The following is a 24,215-nucleotide window of genomic DNA, read 5'->3' as shown; positions in this document are numbered from 1 at the left end:
TTCTATTGTCTTTATATCTTATTGATTAGTATTATCTTTTTGTCTGTCAAATACTGAAAGTGGTTTTTTCTTAGATGGTTTTTAATTTTAATTGTTTTTAAGGTAACTATTTTTAATACTAAAGCTTTAAAAACTAAAAGTAAATAAATAAATAAATGTTTCTTTTAAAAACAACAAATCAGTGGAAACAACATACTTATCAGGTTTCCCTCCGTGTCCCTGAGAGGAGCTCCTCCTCCACCTTTCCCCCAGGGGTTGTAACTTCTCATTTCAGCCTCTAGCTTAGCTTCATATTCTTCCTTTTCTTCACGTTCTTTCTTCCTTCTATGTTCTCTTTCCCGAATCTTGACAACATAAGAAATATCACAGTAAGTGCTTACAAGTACTCTGAAACAAAAAGTTAGTTATAATAACTCATCTTTCTTACTAGAGAAAAAAATGGAGATTGTTTCAGTATGCTTCACTATAAAATTTAAAATCACAAGTATAGATAATAACCAATTTTAAAACACTTTGATGGCTGGAATACATGGCTGATGCTGCCTCACATCATGCCACTGGAGTCCTTTCCAACCACCGATGCCATGTGGGCTAAGCCAACTCCTCCATCCCACCCCCAAAGTCTACCTGAGCCATTCCCTCCCTGACCTCGCCAGTTCCACGGTGTCCAATAGGGCCTCCCTACTTTCTTTTTCATCCACCCTTTCATGGGACCTGGCCAGCCAGAACTACTCCCTACTCCTCACCAAATCCACGCTACCCTGGGCAAACTCCATTCCAGAACTCAAAACGGTTGAAAGTTCAAAGCTTTTTGGGGAATACAGTCTTAACATCATCAAGCTTAAGTACAGTCTTGTTCTCTAGAGAGATATGGACAGGCAATCAACAAGTATCTACATTTTGAAAACTTACTTTTAAAATTATAACCACATGCATGGAAAATTTAAGCAACCACTCCAGCAAGGCCAGTGAAGTCATCACATACATAAAATAAAATTCTAGAGTTTGAAAATCTAGTTTTGTCGATGGTATTTTCAATATGCTCATTTGAAAACAGAAGATAAATTCAGTTTATTTTGTAGAATCCTAACATACAAAAAATAATGTTGGTAATTCTGTAACTTTAAAAATCTGTTTTTTAAGGAGGTTGCCCATGTAAAAACTGAACAAAAGGAGCTTTAGAAGAAACCCAAGTGGAACTTTACAGAAAGGTACCTTAGGTTGACATCTACCTACCAAGAGTCCCAGGATCCTCTCAGAGATAAAGGGTACCCCCCCCAAAACCCATACATTTGATTCTCTTCAGTAAACTCTGTTCAGACATTATATACCACAACAGAACCCTTTATCCTCTTCCCTAAAAGTGTCCTACCTCTTTTTTCCCTATCTTAGTTCACTGTCTCATTATTCTCCTAGATTCCAACTCTCAGAAACACCTTCACACCCTCTGTTCTTCTCACTCCCTGTACCTAAGTCCTATCACTGAACCCTAGAATTGTCTCCTGGACGTCCTCCCCATCTCTCCCATAGGGTTTAGGATTTCATTACCTCCTGGATGGACTACCTCAATAATTCACTAAAAGGTCTCTGCCACACCTTTTTCACAATCGTCCACATCACAACCAGGTATCTTTCTAAAAGTCAATTCTGCTCTTTTCAACTACTTTTACTCTGTGGCTTAAAACATCCTCCCTTTTGCTATCCTAAACAGAAAAAAATTGAAAACCCCTTACAACTAGTCCTTCACAGTCCAGTACAATCTAACACTCCAGACCTTTCTCCCAAATCAATTCCATTCCCTTGAATATACCAGGAATTTCAAATCTATTCAATGTATAAATGCAGTTCAAGTATCAACAACCATGTGAGGCCTTCCTAACTGCCCAGGCAATTAACGTTCCTTGTCCTATGCTTCCAACAGCACTCCTGGCTCTCTACATCAAAACTCATCATGGTGAATTATAAATGTCATCTTTTTTTCTCCTCTGCCACACTCTAAGTTCCAAAAGGCCATTGTGCTAACACATAAAATGTTCAACATTAAATGAATGAATGAATCAACGGATGAATACCTGCTGCTGCAAAGCTTCTTGGTAAGACTGAAGTGTCTGCTTTGGAGGCTTTGGCTTATTTTCAAAAAATAATCCTGAATTAATGGTTCTATCACTTGTAATTTTCGATTCGTTCTGTCCAACCGTGTTCCTACATTAAATACACAATTAATCATTTGAATCTATTTATGACCAAGCAAGAAGAAAATGCAACACTACTTTAAACAACATGGCAGTACATTTAAAAATAGGTCAAAGAAGAATCCTTAAATAAATGACCCCTTCCTAAGCAATTCTCCAGTCTCCGCTTTCACAAGTCATGAAACTTTCAAATTTACTGGACCTATTTCTTGACCTAGGGGTAGTTACATGGGGGTGAAAACACTTGATAATTCATCAAGCAGTGTACATATGGCTTATGCACTTTGCTGGATGCAAAATAATAATAATACAGTGGAAGTCCCTCAAATTTTATAACTAATAATTTACTTAATATATGCCAATATAAAAATAACTTCCTAGACACTTCAAGAATAAAATAATACAATTACAGTAAAAAGTCTGACTGTCCCAAATAAAATTTAAAAAATTAAAAGGAATCAAAAAGGAAAAATTTAAGACACCGCAGTTATATAAATCTCAAGCAATACAGTGCTATTGCCTTAAATACAACACATGTTAAAGTACAGGAATGCAGCCACTTTCAAGAAAACTATACATTTCAAAGATCTGAATTATAAAAAGGAAATTAATTTTAGAATGTTTCCATAACCAAAAACTATCCCTCATACCCATATGCAACCAATCCCTGCACCCACCCCTGCCACAGGCAATCACTAAGAGTGGCCTGCTCTCTGTCTCTACAGGTTTATTCTTTCTGGACATTTTCTTATAAGTGGAAACATACAATATACATGGATTCTTTCACTTGTAATATTTTTGAGTTATGCTGTAGCACACATCAGTAGTTCATTCCTTTGTATTACTGAATAGTATTTCCCTGTATGGATATAACACCTTTTGCTTACCCTTTTACTAGTGAATGGATATCTGAATTGTTTATACTTTTTGGCTATCATGAATAATACTGTTATGAATGTTCACATACAAATCTTTGTGTGTACATTTTCATTTCTCTTAAATATGTGCCTAGCAGTGGAATTAGTGTTGCATAATAAGTATATGTTAAACTTTGTAAAAAACGACCATTTCCTGCAACTGCTTTTACATACTGATTTTGTATTCAGCAATTCTGCTACAACTCCTATTAATTCTAATATTTTCACTCCATATCCTTTTTCCAATGACATCAGTTTTCTCTCCTCCTTTCTAATCCTTGTACCTATCTTCATTCCTTTCTCTTTTTATTTTTATTTTGACTTTCTTTTTTATTCTTGACCTTGCTGCAAATATTGGGCCCCAAAAGAAAGTGCTGATAAGAATATTAGTCATACTGTCAATCTCAAAAAGAATATTTTAACCCTTCGCACTCGCTTGCTTTTTTCTCGATTCCTTTATTCTACTCGGAATTTAATTTTTTAAATACCCCAGAATTTTACAAAGCGCGGCAGTAGAATAAAAAACTGGAGTTTCTTTTCATACAAACTTATTTATTTGGATTTTTTTATATTTCAAATTATTGATACATTCAATAACCGTCACACTCGATATCCGAGTGCAAAAGGTTAAGCATATCACCAATTAGTAAAATATATGATGTAGGTTTTTCATGTTTACACTTTCTCAGGTTAAGTAGGTTTCCCTCTAATCTATTTTAAATTTTTAATCACTTGAAGTGCTAAATTGCATAATGCTGTCTCTGTACTATTGAAATAATCATATAGCTTTCTTCATTATTTTTTTAACATGGTATATTACAGTAATTAATTTTACAATGATATTGATATATAACACCAATTAGCATTTAGTATATATCAGAGACGTTTACTTATTTAATTCCTTCAATCCTCAGAATAACCCTGTGAGTAGATACCATTAATACCCTAATTAACAAATAGGTATAGAAGTTAAGAATTAGGCTTCAAGCTTAGTAAAACTAGGATTCAAACCAAGGCACTCTGCCTGAAAAGTCCATAATCTTTTTCTTAATATATATTTATTGATTTCAGAGAGGAAGTGGGAGAGAGAGATAGAAACATCAATGATGAGAATCACTGATCAGCTGCTACAACCCAGGTCTGTGCCCGGACTAGAAATAAAATTGTGATCTCTGGGTTCAGAGGTTGACGCTCAACCACTGAGCCATGCCAGCTGGGCAAACTTTTACTCTTTATAAAGGGAATCTTTATTTTTTTATTTTTTTTAGTGTCTGGGTTTTTTGTTGTTGTTTTTTATTGTTTAAAGTATTACATGGAGGAGAAACCAAGATGGTGGATGGTAAACACCTGAACTTGCTGCCTCGCACAACCACTTCAAAACTACAACTAAAAGACAAAACAGACATCATCCAGAACCACACGAAGGCTGGCTGAGTGGAAATTCTACAACTAGAAGGAATGAGAAAAGCACACTGAGACTCAGAGGAGGTGCAGAAGTAAAGGCAGAGGTACGGAGGCACGCGCGGAGAGGGCTAGCAACTGAGTATGTGGCTGTCTTTTTCAATCCGGAGGGAGACACAAGCTCCCGACTGCTCTGAACTCCAGTTCCGGGTGAGACTCTGGGGACCCAGACTCATACAGGGAGAAACTGGACTGTCTGGCATCAGGCGGAACTGGTTTTTTCTCAGAGGTGCTTGCAGCGATTACCAAGGGACATTGAGACCCGGGGGCCTCTTAGGGCAGGGTTGATGGGAAGCCATTGCTGTTTGCTCTGCCCTGAGACCCCGTCCCACCTAAGCTGTGCACAGAGGCTTTTGCATATGAATGGCCTGGTCCTTTGAAATCTAAAATTACCTAACAAACTGCAGCTGAGTCAGACCCAGAACATCCAAAAGAAGGCCCAAGGCCCCGCAGCAGCTTGCATTGCTTCACAGCTGGGCCTCATCTGGGCACCTCCAAACCCCAAACAAAGAGGAGGAATCTGCAGATCTCTCTGTAGCTCCTGCTGGGTGGCCTCAGGCAAAGGCAAAATTAGCACCTCATTAGAGATCCAAGAGCCAGTGTACCCAGTGGTCAGAGTGGGATCATCCAGATTACAACTCCTCAGATCCATAAGGGACACACTCAGGGGGGCAGACTCAGTGAGCACCAAAGCCCCTCTGAAGCAAGTCTTGCTCATATGAGTGTCTCCAGCACAGTTCTCCCATCGTAGACACAGTTGATCCTCACAGCCAATTGGCCTGGAGGCCAATTCCTCCCAGGGATACCAACAACAATCAAGGCTTAACTACAACAAGACTGTGCACACAGCCCACAAAGGGGTGCGCCAAGAGTGTCCACCTCAGGTAACTGGGGAGGCTGAGCCACTGGGCCCTATAGGACACCTAGCACACAAAGCCACTCTATCAACTCAGGGAAGCAGCCAAAATGTGGAGACAAAGAAACAGGTCACAAATGAAAGAAATGGAGGAAAGTAAACGACTGGATATAGAGTTCAAAACCACGGTTATAAGGTTTTTCAAGAATTTTCTAGAAACCGCCAATAAATTTAGTGAGACCCTCGAGGATATGAAAAAGGACCAACTAGAAATTAAGCATACACTGACTGAAATAAAGAATAATATAGAGAGACCCAACAGCAGACTAGAGGATCGCAAGAATCAAGTCAAAGATCTGAAATACAAAGAAGCAAAAAACACCCAACCAGAAAAGCAAAAAGAAAAAAGAATCCAAAAATATGAAGACAGTGTAAGGAGCCTCTGGGACAACTTCAAGCGTACCAACATCAGAATTATGGGGGTGCCAGAAGAAGAGAGAGAGCAAGATACTGAAAACCTAATTGAAGAAATAATGACTGAAAACTTCCCCCACCTGGTGAAAGAAATAGACTTACAAATCCAGGAAGCGCACAGAACCCCAAACATAAGGAATCCAAAGAGGACCACACCAAGACACATCATAATTAAAATGCCAAGAGCAAAAGACAAACAGAAAATATTAAAAGCAGCAAGAGAAAAACAGTTAGTTACCTATAAGGGAGCACCCATACGACTGTCAGCGGATTTCTCAACAGAAACTATGCAGACCAGATGGGAGTGGCAAGAAATATTCAAAGTGATGAATAGCAAGAACCTACAATCAAGATTACTCTACCCAGCAAAGCTATCATTCAGAATTGAAGGGCAGATAAAGAGCTTCACAGATAAAAAAAAGCTAAAGGAGTTCATCACCACCAAGCCAGTATTATATGAAATGCTGAAAGGTATTCTTTAAGAAGAGGAAGAAGAATAAGGTAAAGATAAAAATTATGAACAACAAATACCTGTCTATCAACAAGTAAATCTAAAAATCAAGTGAATAAAAAATCTCATGAACAGAATAAACTGGTGAATATAATAGAATCAGGGTCATAGAAAGGGAGTGGACTGACAATCCTTGGGGGGAAAGGGGTGTGGGGGGTGCGGGAAGAGACTGGACAAAAATCATACACCTATGGATGAGGACAGTGCTGGGGCAGGGGGGGAGTAAGGTCTTCGGTTGGGGTGGGAACCGGGTGGAGGGGAGTTATGGGGGGTGAGGGGGAAAGGAGGAACAACTGTGATAATCTAAACAATAAAGAATTATTTAAAAAAGTATTACATGTCTCCTTTTATCCTGATTGGCCTCCCTGCCCCCCGCCCCCGCCACTCCCCTGGTTTCTTGCTGAGGTTGGACAGTCTATTCAGTGCTACCTTGTCTCTGGATCTGTTTTTGTTCCTCAGTTTATGTTGATCATTATATCCCACATATGAGTGAGATCATGTGATATTTATCTTTCTCTGGCTTATTTCGCTTAGCATAATGCTCTCCAGTTCCATCCATGCTGTTGCAAATGGTAAAAGTTCCTTCTTTTTTATAGCAGCATAGTATTCCATTGTGTAGATGTACCACAGTTTTTTAATCCACTCATCTGCTGATGGGCACTTAGGCTGTTTCCAGATCTTAGCTATTATAAATTGTGCTGCTATGAACATAGGGATGAATATGTCCTTTCTGACTGGTGTTTCTCATTTCTTGGGATATATTCCTAGAAGTGGGATTACTGGATCAAATGGAAGTTTCATTTTTAACTTTTTGAGGAAACACCATACTGTTCTCCACAGTGGCTGCACCAGTCTGCATTCCCACCAGCAGTGCACGAGGGTTCCTTTTTCTCCGCATTCTCGCCAGCACTTGTCGTTTGTTGATTTGTTGATGATAGCCATTCTGACAGGTGTGAGATGGTACTGCATTGTTGTTTTGATTTGCATCTCTCAAATGATTAGTGACTGTGAGCATGTTTTCATATGTCTCTTGGCCTTCTGTATATCCTCTTTCAAAAATTATCTATTTAGGTCCTTTGCCCATTTTTTGGTTGGATTGTTTATCTTCCTTTTGTTAAGTTGTATGAGTTCCCTGTAAATTTTTGAGATTAAACCCTTATCTGAAATAGCATTGGCAAATATGTTCTCCCATGCAGTGGGCTTTCTTGTTGTTTGATGATTTCTGGGAATCTTTTTATCTCTAAGCTTATGACTAAAAAATCCATTTTATCTGATATTAATATAGCTAAACAAACTTAATTTTAATTCATATTCTAGTACACCTGTACATGTTTACTTTCATTTTTCTATCATTTATAAAAATGATATATATATTGCCCTGGCTGGTTTGGCTCAGTGGATAGAGTGTTGGCCTGCGGACTCAAGGGTCCCAGGTTCGATTCTGATCAAGGGTATATACCTTGGTTGCAGGCACATACCCAGTAGGGAGTGTGCAGAAGGCAGCTGATTGATGTTTCTCTCTCATCGATGTTTCTAACTTTCTATCCCTCTCTCTTTCTCTCTGTAAAAAATAAAATATATTTTTTAAAATATATTAAAAATATATATATATTTTAAAATATATATATAATAAGTAATATGTACCCAGATTTTGTTTTTGAATCCAGTATGACAATATTTCTCTTTGAACTAGATACTTAACCATTTATTAATATCAAATTCAAATTTGCCATTTAATTTTGTCTTATATTAATGTTAAATAGGCTTCTTAAACTTTTCTATTTCTTTTTGTCCTCCTTTTTTTAAATTTTTTTCCCTCTAGTACATTAGTAAAAGTTGTACCTTTGTCCATGTACTTTTAGTAGTTACCCTAACACCCATACTTATCCAAAACTACAACTAATCAAAATCTTTACCATCCTCCCAAATGATAGAAACATTTTAAGCACATTTACTACTCCATTTAAATTATATGCTATTCCTGTTATTCTTAATTTTACTTTTAAATCCTAAATTTTACATAAATATTTAATTCCATCCACGCATTTACCATGGTTCTTCCTTCCTATAGTTCTGTGCAACTTAGACATGACATCCTTCCATCTGCATTTAGAATTTTATTTATTTAGGGTCTGCTAATGGCAAATTCAGTTGTTTCTCTTAAAATATTTTTATTTCAATCTCATTCATTAAAAATAACTGCTGAATATAAAATTATCTCAACACATTGACAATATCTTTGGTCATCTTTTGAATTCTTTGCTAGTGTTCCTTTAAAATTAACGGATGAATGGATGAATGGAACATGCTTTATATCCATACATCGGGATATTACTTAGCCTTTAAAAAGAAGGAAATCAAGGTAAATGCAGCACTCACATCCTCCCACAACTGCATCAAAATTAAAACAAAACTACAGAACAACCATCATTCAGAACCACCTGAAAACTAGGTGAATACAACTCCTACAAATAAGGATATAAAGCAGTTTCATTGAGATTGGTAGGAGGGGCAGAGATGAAGAATGGGATGGTCATACCTCACATGTGGTGGATAAAAATCAAGAGGAATGTCTTGGTTGTAGAGATCCCCCAAAGGAGTAAGGTCCCAGCCTTATACCAGGCACCCAGCCCAGTATTCCATGGCCGGGAAGAGAAGTCCCTATAACTCATAGCTATAAAAACCAGCAGGGATTGTGGCAAAGTGAGACAGAGGGTTTCTGGAATCCCAAGCAGTTCCTCTTAAAGGGACCAGGCACAAATTTACTCAGACTCACTAACTCTGAGTACCAGTTCTGGGAAAACAAAGGACATAATTAAGGGAGGGTTAATGAGAAACACAGGCAGATAGGGCAGGGATCCAGTGGAGAACAAAGGCAGGTGAAACATAGGCAGGGGCAGAAATGGCAGTTTGAGCAAGCCTAATCACAGAACCAACCAAGCAGAAATAACAAAATGTTTCTGGACTCAAAATTGGGAGGCATGGGAAAACAAGGGAGGGCATGCAGCAACAAGGTGTATGAACGCATAGAAACAGAGAAAGTTCAGGTCCGTTGCTAGGCAAGAACAACTGAGGTGACCACAAGGATAGGAACAGGCTTGTAGCAAATATATACCACTGGACTACAAGTCTTTAGGGGGAAGCCCATTACTGCATCCCCCGCCCCATGCGGGGAAGTCTGAATCTGCTTATAATAAATTTTCCACGATTTTGCTTAAATCTTGTAGGCAGAGCTCATTCTTCAACCGCGCAAGACACGGCCCAGGGAAAAACCCTCAGCTCACCATTCCGGTTATCAATAGGGGGAGGAACTGAATTGCTTGGCATCAGAAAGAGGGCTGGAAGAACAGCTTTCTCCCAGACAGAAGTGCTGGCAGAGACCATTGTTCCTCTGCTGAACTCTCTCAATCCCACCCCACCCCACCCCCCAGAGAGCCAGCAGGTGGGCACCATATCTGAGTCTCCATCAACCTGGCTAATATTGTTTGGCCCACTCTGGTGATTCCCTGAGACTGGCCCCTCCCATTCTGTGGGTTCACCCAAGCCACTTCCAGTGGCTTTTCCATATAAACATCGTGCTGCAGACTTTCCTAAAATCCCTCAAAGGTTCACAAGCCCCAAACAAGCAGCATCTGGCCTCAGCATGTCCCGTACCTCTCATTAAGTGGCCCCGAGCCTGTCACTAGTGGTAACTGGCCTTGGTTCACAGCTTAGCCTCTACCAGGCACCTTCAAGCCCAGCACAAGTAGTAGCCATCTGAAAATTGCTTTATAGCTCATGCTATGTGGCCCCAGAGCAGGGCACAGGGTAGCTGAGGTAGGCCTGCACTTTCTGGGAGGCCCCAGAGCCAGAACACCTCGACAGCTTCAGACCATACCAAAGCACCACCCAGCCACCTCCACAAGAGACACATTCAAGGGGTGAACTTGGTTGGCACCAGAGCCATGTTGAAGTGAGTCCAGCTTCATGGGGTTGGCCCCTTCACAGATCTTCCACAGTGGATGTGGCCAGTCCTGGCAGCTGACTGCCCTGGGGGTAAATCCCCTCCTCCCATTGACATGCCAACAGCAATCAAGGCTCAACTACAACAGAAGAATACACACAGTCCACAGGAGGGACACACTTGGAGCATCCAGCTTGGGTGACGGGGGAGGCTGTGCCACTGGGCCCTTCAGGACACCAATTACATAAGGCCACTCTACCAAAATCAGATAGCAGCTCTACATAATGCATAGAAACAAATACAGGGAGGCAGCCAAAATGGGGAAACAAAGAAACATGTCCCAAAGTTTTGAACAAAACTCAAAAAAAAAAAAAAAATGGAAACAAGCAATCTACCAGATACAGAGTTCGAAACACTAGTTATAAGGATGCTCAATGAACTTAGGGGAAAAGCAGATCAACTTAGAAGTCCAACAAAGAGATAGGAAACATGAAATGGAGATAGGAAATGTGAAAAAGAACTACTCAGAAATGAAGGATACACTAACTAAAATGAAGAATACATTACAGGGAATCAACAGTAGAGTACATGAAGCTGAGAATCAAATCAGCAATTTGGAATATAGAGAAGCAGAAAACACCCAATTAGAGCAGCAAAAAGAAAAAGGAATTTAAAAAAATGAGGATAGTGCAAGAAGCCTCTGGGACAACTTCAAGCATATCAACATTCGCATCATGGGGCTGCCAGAAAGATAAGGGAAAGAGCAAGAAATTGAAAACTTACTTGAAGAAGTAATAATAAAAACTTCCCTAACTTGGTGAAGACATACAGGTCCAGGAAGTGCAGAGTCCCAAATAAGATGAACCCAAAGAGACATCATAATTAAAATGCCAAAAGTTAAGACAGAGAATCTTAAAAGCAGCAAGAGAAAAGCAGTTAGTTACCTACAAGAAAGTGCCCATACGACTGTCAGCTGATTTCTCAATAGAAACTTTGCGGGTGAGATGGGATTGCCATGAATTATTCAAAGTGATGAAAAGCAAAGACCTGTACACCAAGATATCTACCCAGCAAAGTTATAATTTAGAATCAAAAGACAGATAAAGAGCTTCCCAGACAAGAAAAAGCTAAAGTAGTTAATCACCATAAACCAGTATCACAAGAAATGTTAAGCCATGACCGGTTTGGCCCAGTGGATAGAGTGTTGGCCTGTGGACTGAGGGGTCCCAGGTTCAATTGTTGGCACATCCCCAGTAGGGGGTGTGCAGGAGGCAGCTGATGGATGTTTCTCTCTCATCGATGTTTCTAACTCTCTATCCCGCTCCCTTCCTCTCTGTAAAAAATCAAATATATATATAAAAGAAATGTTAAAGGGTTTTATTTCAGAAGATAAAAATATGAATAATAAAATAGCAATAAATACATATCTATCAACAATTACTTTAAATGCAATGGACTAAATGTTCTAATCGAAAGACATGGTGGTTGAATGGATAACAGAACAAGACCCTTATATATGCTTCTACAAAAGATGCACCTCAAATTGAAAGATACACAACCACGGAAAGTAAAGGGATGGAAAAGGTATTTCATGAAGATGGAAGTGTTGGGGGAAAAAAGCTGAGGTAGCAATACTTATTTATCAATAATATGCAAGCATGACTTTTATAATGAGAGAAGTGGAGTTATTCTTAATTTTTAAAATGTGCTTTCTATGAAACACTGACGTACAAGCAATACTTTGAACATACTGATTATATAATTATTAGAAATTAAAGTCAGTTTTACCTGTTTGAAGAAAAAAAAAAGAATGAGTTGAGTAGTACAGGTTCTATGGAAGACAAATTAATCCTGAAAGAAATTATCGTCTGGACAATGACTTACACAATGGGCTGTGCTGGCCAGTGGGCAACAGGAGCATTAACATGAACTGCAGGCTGCACTCCCATCATTCCTGACCCATCTTAAAAAAACACAAACACACATTTATTCCAGATTACTATTTAATAACACTTTATCTCTAAAATAAAAGTCACATACTGAAAATGTTACCTAAAAAAAAAAAAAAAATCCATAATTCCTTCTGGGTTAGGAATTATCAAAGCACAATGCAAGAAAACACAATATAACAATTTCTGAAATCTAGATAAAGGAAAATAACTATAAAAAATAACAAATAGGGAATTTATTAAATCAAATATATTATATATTTTATTAGCATTAAGTAAAGCTGTGCTTTTCTCATTTACATATTTTTGCTTACACAAAAATCAATTTTCCTGGCTGACCCAGTGGAAAAAAATGTTTAGACTATAGATAACTTACAATAGGCAAGACTAGGATCCATAGTATTCCTGGCTCCATAAAAATAGTATGCATCATCATAAGGAGTTCTATAGTTAGTAGCCAAAGGTGGTAGTAGTGGAGGTGGAGGCAGAGGTGCAATCCTATATCAAAAGAAAATTGGAAAATTCTTCTCATATTACATTGTAATATTTTTTAAATCAAGATATCATTGTTTTGCACAACTGTTACTGAAAATCTGATTGCTGCTTTAGAAAAAGCTTCAAAACTTATGTAAGACAAAAACTTCAGATTTTATTCAAACAATATCTAATTAGTCACTACATGCCAGTATCGAAAAAACATGGTCCCTGTCCCTCAGAAATAAACAATTACAGCGAAGGGTAGTAAATGAAGCCATACAAGTAGACGAGGGTGCTACAGGAACATGGTGCAGGGACACTGAAATCAACTAGGCAACAGCAGGGAAGAATGAGGAAGGCTCTCTAAAAAAGGCAACGCTTCAGCCAGGCTGCTAGAGTGAGTGAGTCAGAGAGAGGAAGAAAAGGCAGAGGCACAAAAGGATTAAAATGGTCCCATTAGACTGGGGGAAGAGGTGCATTTTTAACTATAAAAATGTATTGTTCTCAAAAGCAGTTAACAATAATGTATAACAGACTCCACTTATATATCAACAGTCAAGTCTTGACACAATTTTTAGTATTTCATAAAGTTAAAACTTCTACATCAGCACTTCACTCTTGACTAGGAAATGTGGCTGTATTTCCCCCAGGGCAATCTTTCCCAGTAGTAAAAATGAAAAAGGCAAACCCCTTTACAAGAACAGAAAGAGAAGGGGGACTTCCTAGAATGTCTGCACTTTTAAGTTTTCCCTAATATGTTCTCCTTACTGTATACTGCAAAATAATTCTGAAGAGCTAACAAGGCATTTACAGTTCTCTTCAGGTGTGCATATTTTTCACATTTACTAGTCACTCCGTACGTCTAATCTTACTATCCTCAAGTCCATAGATGCATCAACAAAACAGTTGAAAAACTGCAATGAGAACCTGTCAGCATCATTCAATCTTACATTTTTATAGAAATTTATTTCAGATTTAATCCTCACAACAACCCTGTATTTGTAGACAAGTGCAATACTACTATTGCACTTTTACAAATGAGAACACTGAAGTTCAATAACGATGTAGTTTGCCCAAAATGCATACAGTGAAGCCGACCACTGTGACCCCTCACCCAATGCTGAGAGCATCATACCATGCTCTGTAATTCCAATCCCATCTAGTCTTTTCAGAAAGGAAGGCAGCAGATGAAACAAACACCTGATAAATACAGTAAACACAGACCTACTGAAAAGAAAGTACAGCCCAGAAAATATTACTGTTAACAAAGAAAAACACTTGATGAAACACACTACTATAATACATTAATAACAGCAAGAAAACAGTTCAAGTCCTCCTAAGAGAAGTAAGCATAGCCCAGAAAATATCAATGTGAACAACAGAATTTTCAGTATGTACAGTATAGTATAGAATGATGCCTTTTACCAACAGAAAGCATATCTTCTCCATAATACCTAAATTACAGGTTTTATAATCTCAACAGTTTTCATTTCAGGTATATGAGTTGCATAGCCCGTAAGTAATCACAGAGAAAAAGTTGGATGAAATAGAAATTTATATATATATATATAAATATATATATATATATCACATTAGAAGTCACTTTTCTGTATAAACTGAAGGACGTATTCAATATTTGCCAAATGGAATTACAAAACTGAAGAAAATGTATGTTTATATGTTTAAAGATACTTAAAATATTAAAAATATGACTTAAAACTAAATACTAAATGCACTTATGCATTCTAAAAATTCTAAGGCATCTTTCAACAATAAATGAATGTTATAAGAATTTTCCTTGTTTTTATCAGAACAGAGAAAAGTCCAACAATGAAAACATTTCAAGAGAAATTATTTGACAAAAATTGTTAATTACACAGAAATCTCTAATGGCTAATGTTATCTGCTCAGAAAATCCTTCTGAACATAATGACACCTTCCCCAATTCCCAAACATAAAACATTTCAACAAGCACCTGGGAGGCACCATTTCACCAAGGGTGCTGCTGAGTCCACTGTACAGATCTTCACTCTGCGGTGGGATGGAGGGAGCTGGGGGGCAGGAGGGGGAATGGGGGGCAGATAAAGGAGGGAGAGGGGTCTGGAAAGCTACTCTGGGTCTTTCAGGTGGGATCGTCTCTTCATAGTATCTTGGTGCCACACTCAACTGCTTTAATCTATCGGGCTAAAATAAAAAAAAAGATATGTATTTGTTATATACAATCATTAAGTGAAAGGTGGAAGAGACCTCAAAAGACCCTCTGTCCCAGACTGCCAGCAGACACATTACTCAGAAAATAACACAATTTTACAGCTAAAAGATTTTGCAGATCTAATCTCTATTTTATAAATGGGGTAACTGAGATCCCCCTGAAAGTACACAAACACCTAATGTCTCACTGCTAATAAATAACCAGGCAAAGACCAGAGCCAGATATTAATTCTAAATATAAAACTATTATACCACATTATGCTGCTTCTCTGACATCAAAGTATTCTCCAGTCAGCAAACATTTTCTGTGAAGAGCCATATATATATATCAGGCTCTATTCATCCCAACACAGTATCCTTTTCCCCCCCATGTTTATCTTCCCCAGCAATGATTTGTCAGATTAATCTAAAAGTTTTATTCTATGAGCAGTCAAAAAGTACACTGAGAATGAGTGGTGCTGGTGAGATAACTTTTTTAAACAGATAAACCCCCCAGGATCTACATAATTAGCATAAGTAAAAAAGTAAATCAAAAGTTGCCTGCAGTTGAATAATTTTAAGTTGCTGTATTCTTTAAAGAATTAACTTTTTAGTAAAATTAAAGTTTCTGAATTATTATTCAAAGATGAAACTAAAACTTGCCTTAGCAAGTAAATTCTACCTATCCAACTACAGAAAAAGTACACTGTGAGAAGAACAATACATGTTACCTTCTTACTTAACTGCAATGATGTAATTCATTCCACTTAATGATGAGAATTACAAGATTAAAGTAAAAATAAAGTCATCTCTCTAGTTTTACATTAAGTAAAAATTACTAAAATGCTTACAGTCTAGAATTAAAGATTTCATTTTCTTTGGAAATCACTCGAATATAAAAAGAGTGATCAAGAGCCGAAACCGGTTTGGCTCAGTGGATAGAGCATTGGTCTGTGGACTGAAAGGTCCCAGGTTCGATTCCGGTCAAGGGCATGTACATTGGTTGCGGGCACATCCCCGGTGGGGGGTGTGCAGGAGGCAGCTGGTCGATGTTTCTCTCTCATCGATGTTTCTAGCTCTCTATCCCTCTCCCTTCCTCTCTGTGGAAAATCAATAAAATATATTTTTTAAAAATTTTTAAAAAAAAGAGTGATCAAGAGATACTCAAGAAAATATTAACATCTATTGTAAATTAAACTGAAATAACTCTCCCATGGAACAATATAGGTAAACAAAATACAAAGGACTAATTTGAAACAAACTGAAAAAAGAAGGCATATATGAAAAAGTAAAAATTAGCTTAGTGAAATAAGTTTAGTTTATCAGTATTCAAACTGATCGACTCTTACATTTCCCCCAATATCTTCTGTCTATATCCACCTGCTGGCACATTTGAGGCTTATTTGACTGAACGATTAAACATTAAAAGATGTCAGGAATCCTTACCGATTTCTCGGGGTCTTGGGCTCCAGAAGCTGCAACTCTGAGTTCCAAATCTTTTTCTCTAAACAAAATTAAAGTCTTATATATTAAAAAATTATAGTAAACACAAACAAAATCATAATTATTACTGAAACTAACATATATACAAAGTCCATGCAACAGCATCTCCAAATACAAATAATTCATTTAACTGACAATAAATCCTTAAATGATGCTAAAAACTAAATTTTTCTTATTTGGTGTAAAGTAAACTACAATTCACATGTAAACTGAGTCAAACAAGTATCTCTAAACCAGTGCCTGGGGTACTTTAAAACCTAAGCAATTTACACAGAATAAAGTACAGAAGTAAAACAAAATCTTTACTTCTTTTAGGGCCCATGTCTATTTCCAGTTCTCAAAAAAAGGGTAAAAATTTAAAAATTCATACCATACTTTCTAATAAGTTTTTTTTTTTTTTTTTAATGTTTACAATGGTTAATATCACACAGTAGATACTGGCTTCCTCTAAGATAAAAGACAAATGACAGCCGAAACCGGTTTGGCTCAGTGGATAGAGCGTCGGCCTGCGGACTCAAGGGTCCCAGGTTCGATTCCGGTCAGGGGCGTGTACCTTGGTTGCAGGCACATCCCCAGTAGGGGGTGTGCAAGAGGCAGCTGATCGATGTTTCTCTCTCATCGATGTTTCTGGCTCTCTATCCCTTTCTCTTCCTCTCTGTAAAAAATCAATAAAATATATTTTTAAAAAAAAAAAGACAAATGACAAAAATAAAAAATAATAGATCTCACCCTGGCCAGTGTGGCTCCATTGGTTGGGCATTGCCCCATGCAATGAAAAGTTGCCAGTTCAATTCCTGGTCAGGGCACATGCCTTCGTTGCAGGCTCAATCCCCAGTGCAAGGGGCAGCCAACAGAACTATCACATCAATGTTTCTCTCACTCTCTTTTCCTCCCTCTCTCTCTCTCAAAATCAATAAAAATATTTTTTAAAATATAGTAAGTCTCAAATTCTCTAGAACTAAGATATCTAGTCTTAATTTTAAACTGTAATTAATATTTCACAGGTACTTCTACAAGAAAAATTACAAACACAGAAACTTGTATACAATATAAAAATCTGTGGATTTATCAATGATTGTTTTTATACTATATATATTTACATTGTTAGAAGATAAAATACTTTTCTTTTATATTTCTTATTAGCCTATCTAATAAAAGAGTAATATGCAAATTAACTATCACTCCGCTACACCCACAAGCAAGGCCACCAGCCAATCAGGAGTGACTATGCAAATTAACCCCAACCAAGATGGCTGCGGCCACAGAGCAAGCAGGAGGGAGGCTTGGGTTTCCCTGGCGATGGAGGAAGCCAAGCTTTCCACACACCCTGGAGGGCCCAGGCCTCCACTCAACGGTACAAAGTTTCAATTATAGAAGATAAATAAATTCCAACAGAAATGGTGGCAACCACAGAGCTGGAGAGAGCAGGAGGCTTGGATTGCCCCCGGCGATGGAGGAAGCCAAGTTTCTGTAGCCCTGGCCTGCCTTGGCCTCCGCTTAAGGCTACAAAGTTACAATTATAGAAGATAAATAAATTCCAACAGAAATGGCTGCTGCCATGGAGCGAGCAGAAGGCTTGGCTCAGCTCCAGGCTACAAAGTTTCAATTGTAGAAGATAAATAAACCCCAGATACCAGGGTCCCCGCTTGGGTCGCCGGGGGGCATGGCCAGCCTGAAAACCACCACAGGCCCCTTGCCCAGGCTGCCCCACGCCCCAAGGGAACCCCCACCCTGATCCAGGAAACCCTTCAGGGCAAACCAGCTGGCCCCCACCCATGCACCAGGCCTCTATACTATCTAATAAAAGAGTAATATGCAGATTGACCATCACTCCAACACACAAGATGGCTGCCCCCATGTGGACACAAGATGGCCACCACAAGATGGCCAGCAGGGGAGGGAAGTTGAGAGGGACCAGGACTGCAAGGGAGGGCAGTTGTGGGCAATCAGGCCAGCAGGGGAGGGCAATTGGGAGGGACCAGGCCTGCGAGGGCAGTTGGGGGCTATCAAGCCTGCAGGAGAGGGCATTTCGGGGTGACCAGGCCGACAGAGGAGGGAAGTTGGGGGTGACCAGGCCTGCAGGGAAGGGCAGTTTGGAGGGACCCAGGCCTGCAGGGGAGAGGAGTTGGGGGAGACCTGGCCTACAGGGGAGGGCAGTTAGGGGTGACCAGGCCTGCAGGGGAGGGCAGTTAGGGGTGACCAGGATTGCAGGGGAGGGCATTTTGGGCCAAACAGGCTGGCAGGGGAGCAGTTAGGCATCAATCAGGCTGGCAGGAGAGTGGTTAGGGTGTTATCAGGCTGGCAGGCAGAAGCGGTTAGGAACAATCAGGAAGGCAGGCAGGCAAGCAGTTGGGAGCCAGCAGTCCTGGATTGTGAGAGAGATGTCCAACTGCCCGTTTAGGCCCATTCCCGGTGGGATCGGGCCTAAACGGGCAGTCGGACATCCCCCGAGGGGTCCCAGATTGGAGAGGATGCAGGCTGGGCTGAGGGACACCCCCTCCCCATGCACAAATTTCATGCACCAGGCCTCTAGTATATAGATAATATAAGTAGGCATGCAGATAACTTTAAATGCTATCCTAAATCAATAACTGAAGAAATTAATTCAGGTATGTAAAAGGCCTGTAATAATATACTATATAGTTTCATTTGTTACCTATGACGAAGAAAATGAACACTGAGAGCATTTATGTACAGATTGAAATTAAAGTGATTTACAAATACAAAAGCACATTAGGAAAAATATCCTCTTATTTTACTACATAATAGTTATTTACCACCATCTCATTTTACACAAATGCATTTTAAATTCAAATCCTCTCTTTTAAATGCAAACCTTTCATTACCGTCTCTTGTTCTCCTTTTGTTCAGCCATTTGTTCCAACAGTTCTAGTCTATATTTTTCTTTTCTTTTCTGAATAAGTTCTCGATCTTCACCTCCTAGAAAGTGATAAGAAAAAAATGCAATCTTAACTCTTGACCACATATGCAACTAGAAATCTGAATTTTTTAAAACCTCCATTTTTAATTACTAGACCAAGGAGTAATCACTACATAAGCTGGAAAGTAAAATCATATTTATCATACAAAGTTCTCATATAATCAATAATTAATTTCATAATGAATATCTACTATGTATCAGACACATTAACCCTTCCTTTTAGTTAAAAGCCTTCTTAAATAAGAGAATACTCTAATTCCCATCCTCATTTTTCTAGTAATTGGGAATAATAACTCCACTAATATCTTCCACAAGCCCCTTAAATTTAACAAGTGTGTCCAAACTGAACACCTCAGAATCAACTGCCCCTCTTTGTTTTCTGTTACTGGCATGAAAACCGAACCCCAAACCACACTGTAACTCTGACTGTTCATCCTTTCTTATTCACTCCATATGAGGTCCCATTAATCTTTTTTTTTTTTTTTTTTTTTTTTCTTTTTTTTTTTTTTTTTTTTTTTTTTAAATATATTTCATTGATTCTTCACAGAGAGGAAGGGAGAGGGATAGATAGAGAGTTAGAAACATCGATGAGAGAGAATCATCGACCAGCTGCCTCCTGCACTCCCCCCACTGGGGAAGTGCCCGCAACCAAGGTACATGCCCTTGACCGGAATCGAACCTGGGACCCTCCAGTCCGCAGGCTGACTCTCTATCCACTGAGCCAAACCGGTTTCGGCAGGTCCCATTAACCTTATATGGGACCTCTCCTTCTTTCCTATTCTCATATGAGGTCCCATTAATCTTAGATGGGACCTCTCCACATTTCACCTGGATTGCAGCAATAATCTCCTAACCAGTCTCCCAAACTTCCCTCTCCCTGCTTCAGTCATCCAGCACACTTATGTAAGATCAATTATCCTATATAATAAAAGAGAAACATGTAAATTGACCGTACCTCCGCTACGCTCACCAGCCAATCAGGAGTATGCAAATTAACCCAACAAAGATGTCAGGCTAATTTGCATACACAGGCGCTGGGCGGAGAGCAGAGCGGGAGAGCCGGCGGAGAGCGGAGCAGCTTGGGGAACATGGGTCCCCAAGCCGCTACACAGAGAACAGAGAGGGAGAGCTGGCGGCTTGGAGGACGTGGCAGAGCAGGAGGCCATGGGACGGAGACAGAGCAGGAAGGGAAAACCAACAGCACGGGTGAGCACCAGGAATTCTGGGAATAGTAGTTCTGGTGGCAGCCCCAGGACTGAAAGGGGAAGCCCAGAGCATGGGGAGCACCAGGAATGCTGGGAATCATAGTTTTGGTGGCAGTCGGATCTCCTAAACAATAGAGCAAAGTGAGCCTGGAGCCGAAACCGGTTTGGCTCAGTGGATAGAGCGTCAGTCTGCAGACTGAAAGGTCCAAAGTTTGATTCCGGTCAAGGGCATGTACCTTGGTTGCGGGCACGTACCTTGGTTGCGGGCACATCCCCAGTAGGGGGTGTAAGGAGGCAGCTGATTGATGTTTTTCTCTCATCGATGTTTCTAACTCTCTATCTCTCTCCCTTCCTCTCTGTAAAAAATCAAAATATATATTTTTTTTTAAAGTGAGCCTAGCCGATACCGGTTTGGCTCAGTGGATAGAGCGTTGGCCTGCGGACTCAAGGGTCCCAGGTTCGATTCCGGTCAAGGGCATGTACCTTGGTTGCGGGCACATCCCCAGTAGGGGGTGTGCAAGAGGCAGCTGATCGATGTTTCTTCTCTCATCGATGTTTCTAACTCTCTATCCCTCTCCCTTCCTCTCTGTAAAAAATCAATAAAATATATTATATATTTTTTAAAGTGAGCCTGGAGCAAGGTACTGTTGCGGTGTGGGATGGAGGGAAAGCAAAGGTGAGAGACATAAGTAAAATCAGAGTGTCTAGGAAAAATTAAAGAGAAGATAGCCTAAAACTTCCAGGAAATCTCCACCAATGAAGCAAAGAAAAAAAAAAAAGCCTCTATTATTCTGTGAGCAAACCAAACTGGGTTGGGGTCTCAGACAATTCACCCATATGATTGCAAAGACAGACAGAAACTCCCGGATTGGAGAGGGCTCCCCTGAGGGCTCCGAGATTGGAGAGGGTGCAGACCCGGCTGAGGGTCCCACCCCCTGTGCACGAATCTTCGTGCACTGGGCCCTTAGTCTATAATAAAACATTAATCACACTGGTGCCCTGCTAAAAAAACATCAATGGTTACCTTGATTCTACAGAAAAAACTGTAAGCCTCACCCTGCTATCACTTATGCAAAAATCCAGTTGTGCAAATATTTTGGATCCACCAAAAATTATTATTATTGCATATGTTAATGACACAAAAATCACCTCTTAATCAAGATATGATCAGAGCACAACAAAAATCACAGGACATCAAAAACACAACTGAACCAGCAAGTCCTCTACTACTTTAATTATTAGCCTTCCAATTAATAATTAAGTGGACGTACAGCATCTGAGTCTATCCATTAAGCACAGATGTCAGCAACAATGGAACTCCCACAGGGGAAACACAGATTATGTTAAGGTTAATAATAATGCTTTATAATCAAACTAGAGGCCTGGTGCATGAAATTCATGCATGGGGGGAGGGGAGGAGGGTTCCCTCAGCCCAGCCTGCACCCTCTTCCAATCTGGGACCCCTCGGGGGATGTCCGACTGGGATCGGGCCTAAACCGGTGGTCGGACATCCCTCTTACAATCCTGAACCGCTGGCTCCTAACTGCTCACCTGCCTGCCTGCCTGATCGCTCCTAACTACCCCCCCCTGCCAGCCTGATCACCCCTAACTGCCTCTGCCTGCCAGCCTGATGGCCCCTCACTGTCCCCCCTGCCGGCCTGGTCACCCCTAATTGCCCCCGTGGCAGCCTGATCACCCCTAATGGCCTCTGCCTGCCGGCCTGATCGCCCCTAACTGACCCCCCTGCCGGCCTGGTCACCCCAAGCAGCCTGCTGTTCAGTTGTTTGGTCGCCCCTCACTGCCCCTCCTGCCGGCCTAGTTGCCCCACGCAGTCTGCTGCCCAGTTGTTTGGTCGCCCCTCACTAACCCCCCTGCCGGTCTGGTCGCCCATGCAGCCTGCTCGTTCAGTCATTTGGTTGTCCCTCACTAACCCCCCTGCCGGCCTGGTCACCCCACGCAGCCTGTTCAGTTGTCCGTTCGGTTGCGACAGTCACTTAGGCTCTTATATAGATAGATATCCATTCTGCTTCTGATTATGATGACAAGCACAGAACTTAACCTCCTACCATAAAACTAGGCAAAACATATGACACTGGACCCCAGGCAGCACTGGACTGTAATACCTGAGGGGAGAAAAATAAATGAGGTGAGCCCTTTAAGCACCCTGTTTCTGCCTAAATGCAAGTTCCAGGCTGCAGGTAAGGGAGACAGAACACACAGTAAGCTGGAAAATGAACTGGATTAAGCAGATAAAGATCAAAATTCAGGAAAGCTATCATGGCTGGAAGTTTAGGGCAAAGACACAAAAAGAAACATAAAAAGAGCTTCAGAAATCCATGGAGGGATTCCTTCCAAATTTCTGTGCACTTAGCTCTGTGTGCACAGAGTGAAATTCCATTAGGCTCCAAAGAAACTATGGAGGACACATTAACTGAACAATTATCAGACCTCGAAATAAAGAGAAATTCAAGCTCTAGCCAACTAGAATGGAGTTCCTGGGGATCCCCTACGTCTTCAGGGAAGAACCCAGAAAAGACACTCTGTATTAGTAGGCGTGAACTACCCCTGGAAGGAAGGCTACCCTAAATGTCCCTAGCTAAGCTTAAAATAAGGCCTCACCCTAGCCCAGTGGTCGGCAAACTCATTAGTCAACAGAGCCAAATATCAACAGTACAACGACTAAAATTTCTTTTGAGAGCCAAATTTTTTAAACTTAAACTTCTTCTAACGCAACTTCTTCAAAATAGACTCGCCCAGGTCGTGGTATTTTGTGGAAGAGCCACACTCAAAGGGCTAAAGAGCTGCATGTGGCTCGCGAGCTGCAGTTTGCCGACCACGGCCCTAGCCAGTTTGGCTCAGTGGATAGAGCACTGGCCTGCAGACCAAAGGGTCCTGGGTTCAATTCCAGTCAAGGGCACGTACCTTGGTTGCAGGCTCCTCCCCCTCCCCGCCCTGGGCCCTGGTCAGGGCTCATGAAGGAGGCAACCAATCGATGTGTTTCACATAGATATTTCTCTCTCTTTCCCTCTCTCTTCCACTCTCTCTAAAAATCAATGGAAAAATATCCTTGGGTGAGGATAAAAAAAAAATAAAATTAAAATAAGGCCTCAAAAAAGATGGTCCTTAAGTAACAGAAAAACGTGGCTATGCCTTCAGGTGATGACTCCCTATATAAACCACTCCCCTTAAGTGGGGACAGGACTTCCTTTTAGCCAATAATATGTAGCAAAGGTGAAAGGAATTGGCAGATGTAATTAAGGTAGCAAATCAATTCTGAATTTATCAAAAGGGAGATTTATCTTGGGTGGGCAGGAGCTAATCAGGTAAAAGCCCTCCCTGAGTTCAGAAAGCTCCTTGTTGCATGATAAAATGAGCAGTCAAGGTGAGGAAGGAAGCCCATGTTGCAAGAAACAGTGGTCAAGCCTCTAGGAGCTGTGGGCGATCTCCAGCTGACATCCAGTAGGTAGCCGGCCCCCTGTGATACACAATGAAATCAATTCTCCCAACACTCCAAATGGGCTTGGAACCTGGCTGAAACCTGCATTTTAGCCTTGTAAGACCCTGAGCAGAGGACCCAACTAAATTCCTAACACAGA

General features: G+C 40.3%; 1 protein-coding gene across 1 annotated transcript in view; it reads right to left on the bottom strand.

Annotated features, from left to right (window-relative positions):
• Window positions 1-24,215, bottom strand: part of CSPP1 (centrosome and spindle pole associated protein 1) — a 109,541-nt gene that overhangs the window by 33,524 nt on the left and 51,802 nt on the right. The window contains exons 12-18 of the mRNA XM_054708725.1: window positions 19,320-19,413; window positions 16,417-16,474; window positions 14,756-14,964; window positions 12,680-12,801; window positions 12,239-12,317; window positions 2,073-2,202; window positions 197-344 (exon numbers count right to left, since the gene is read on the bottom strand). Coding sequence (XP_054564700.1) covers window positions 197-344; window positions 2,073-2,202; window positions 12,239-12,317; window positions 12,680-12,801; window positions 14,756-14,964; window positions 16,417-16,474; window positions 19,320-19,413 — 840 coding nt within the window. The remainder of the gene's footprint in view (window positions 1-196; window positions 345-2,072; window positions 2,203-12,238; window positions 12,318-12,679; window positions 12,802-14,755; window positions 14,965-16,416; window positions 16,475-19,319; window positions 19,414-24,215) is intronic.

This window comes from Eptesicus fuscus, chromosome 19 (genome assembly GCF_027574615.1).
Source record: "Eptesicus fuscus isolate TK198812 chromosome 19, DD_ASM_mEF_20220401, whole genome shotgun sequence".
Lineage (NCBI taxonomy): Eukaryota > Metazoa > Chordata > Mammalia > Chiroptera > Vespertilionidae > Eptesicus > Eptesicus fuscus.
The sequence above is the reverse complement of the archived record's forward strand: the minus strand, read 5'-3'. Positions and strand labels throughout refer to the sequence as shown.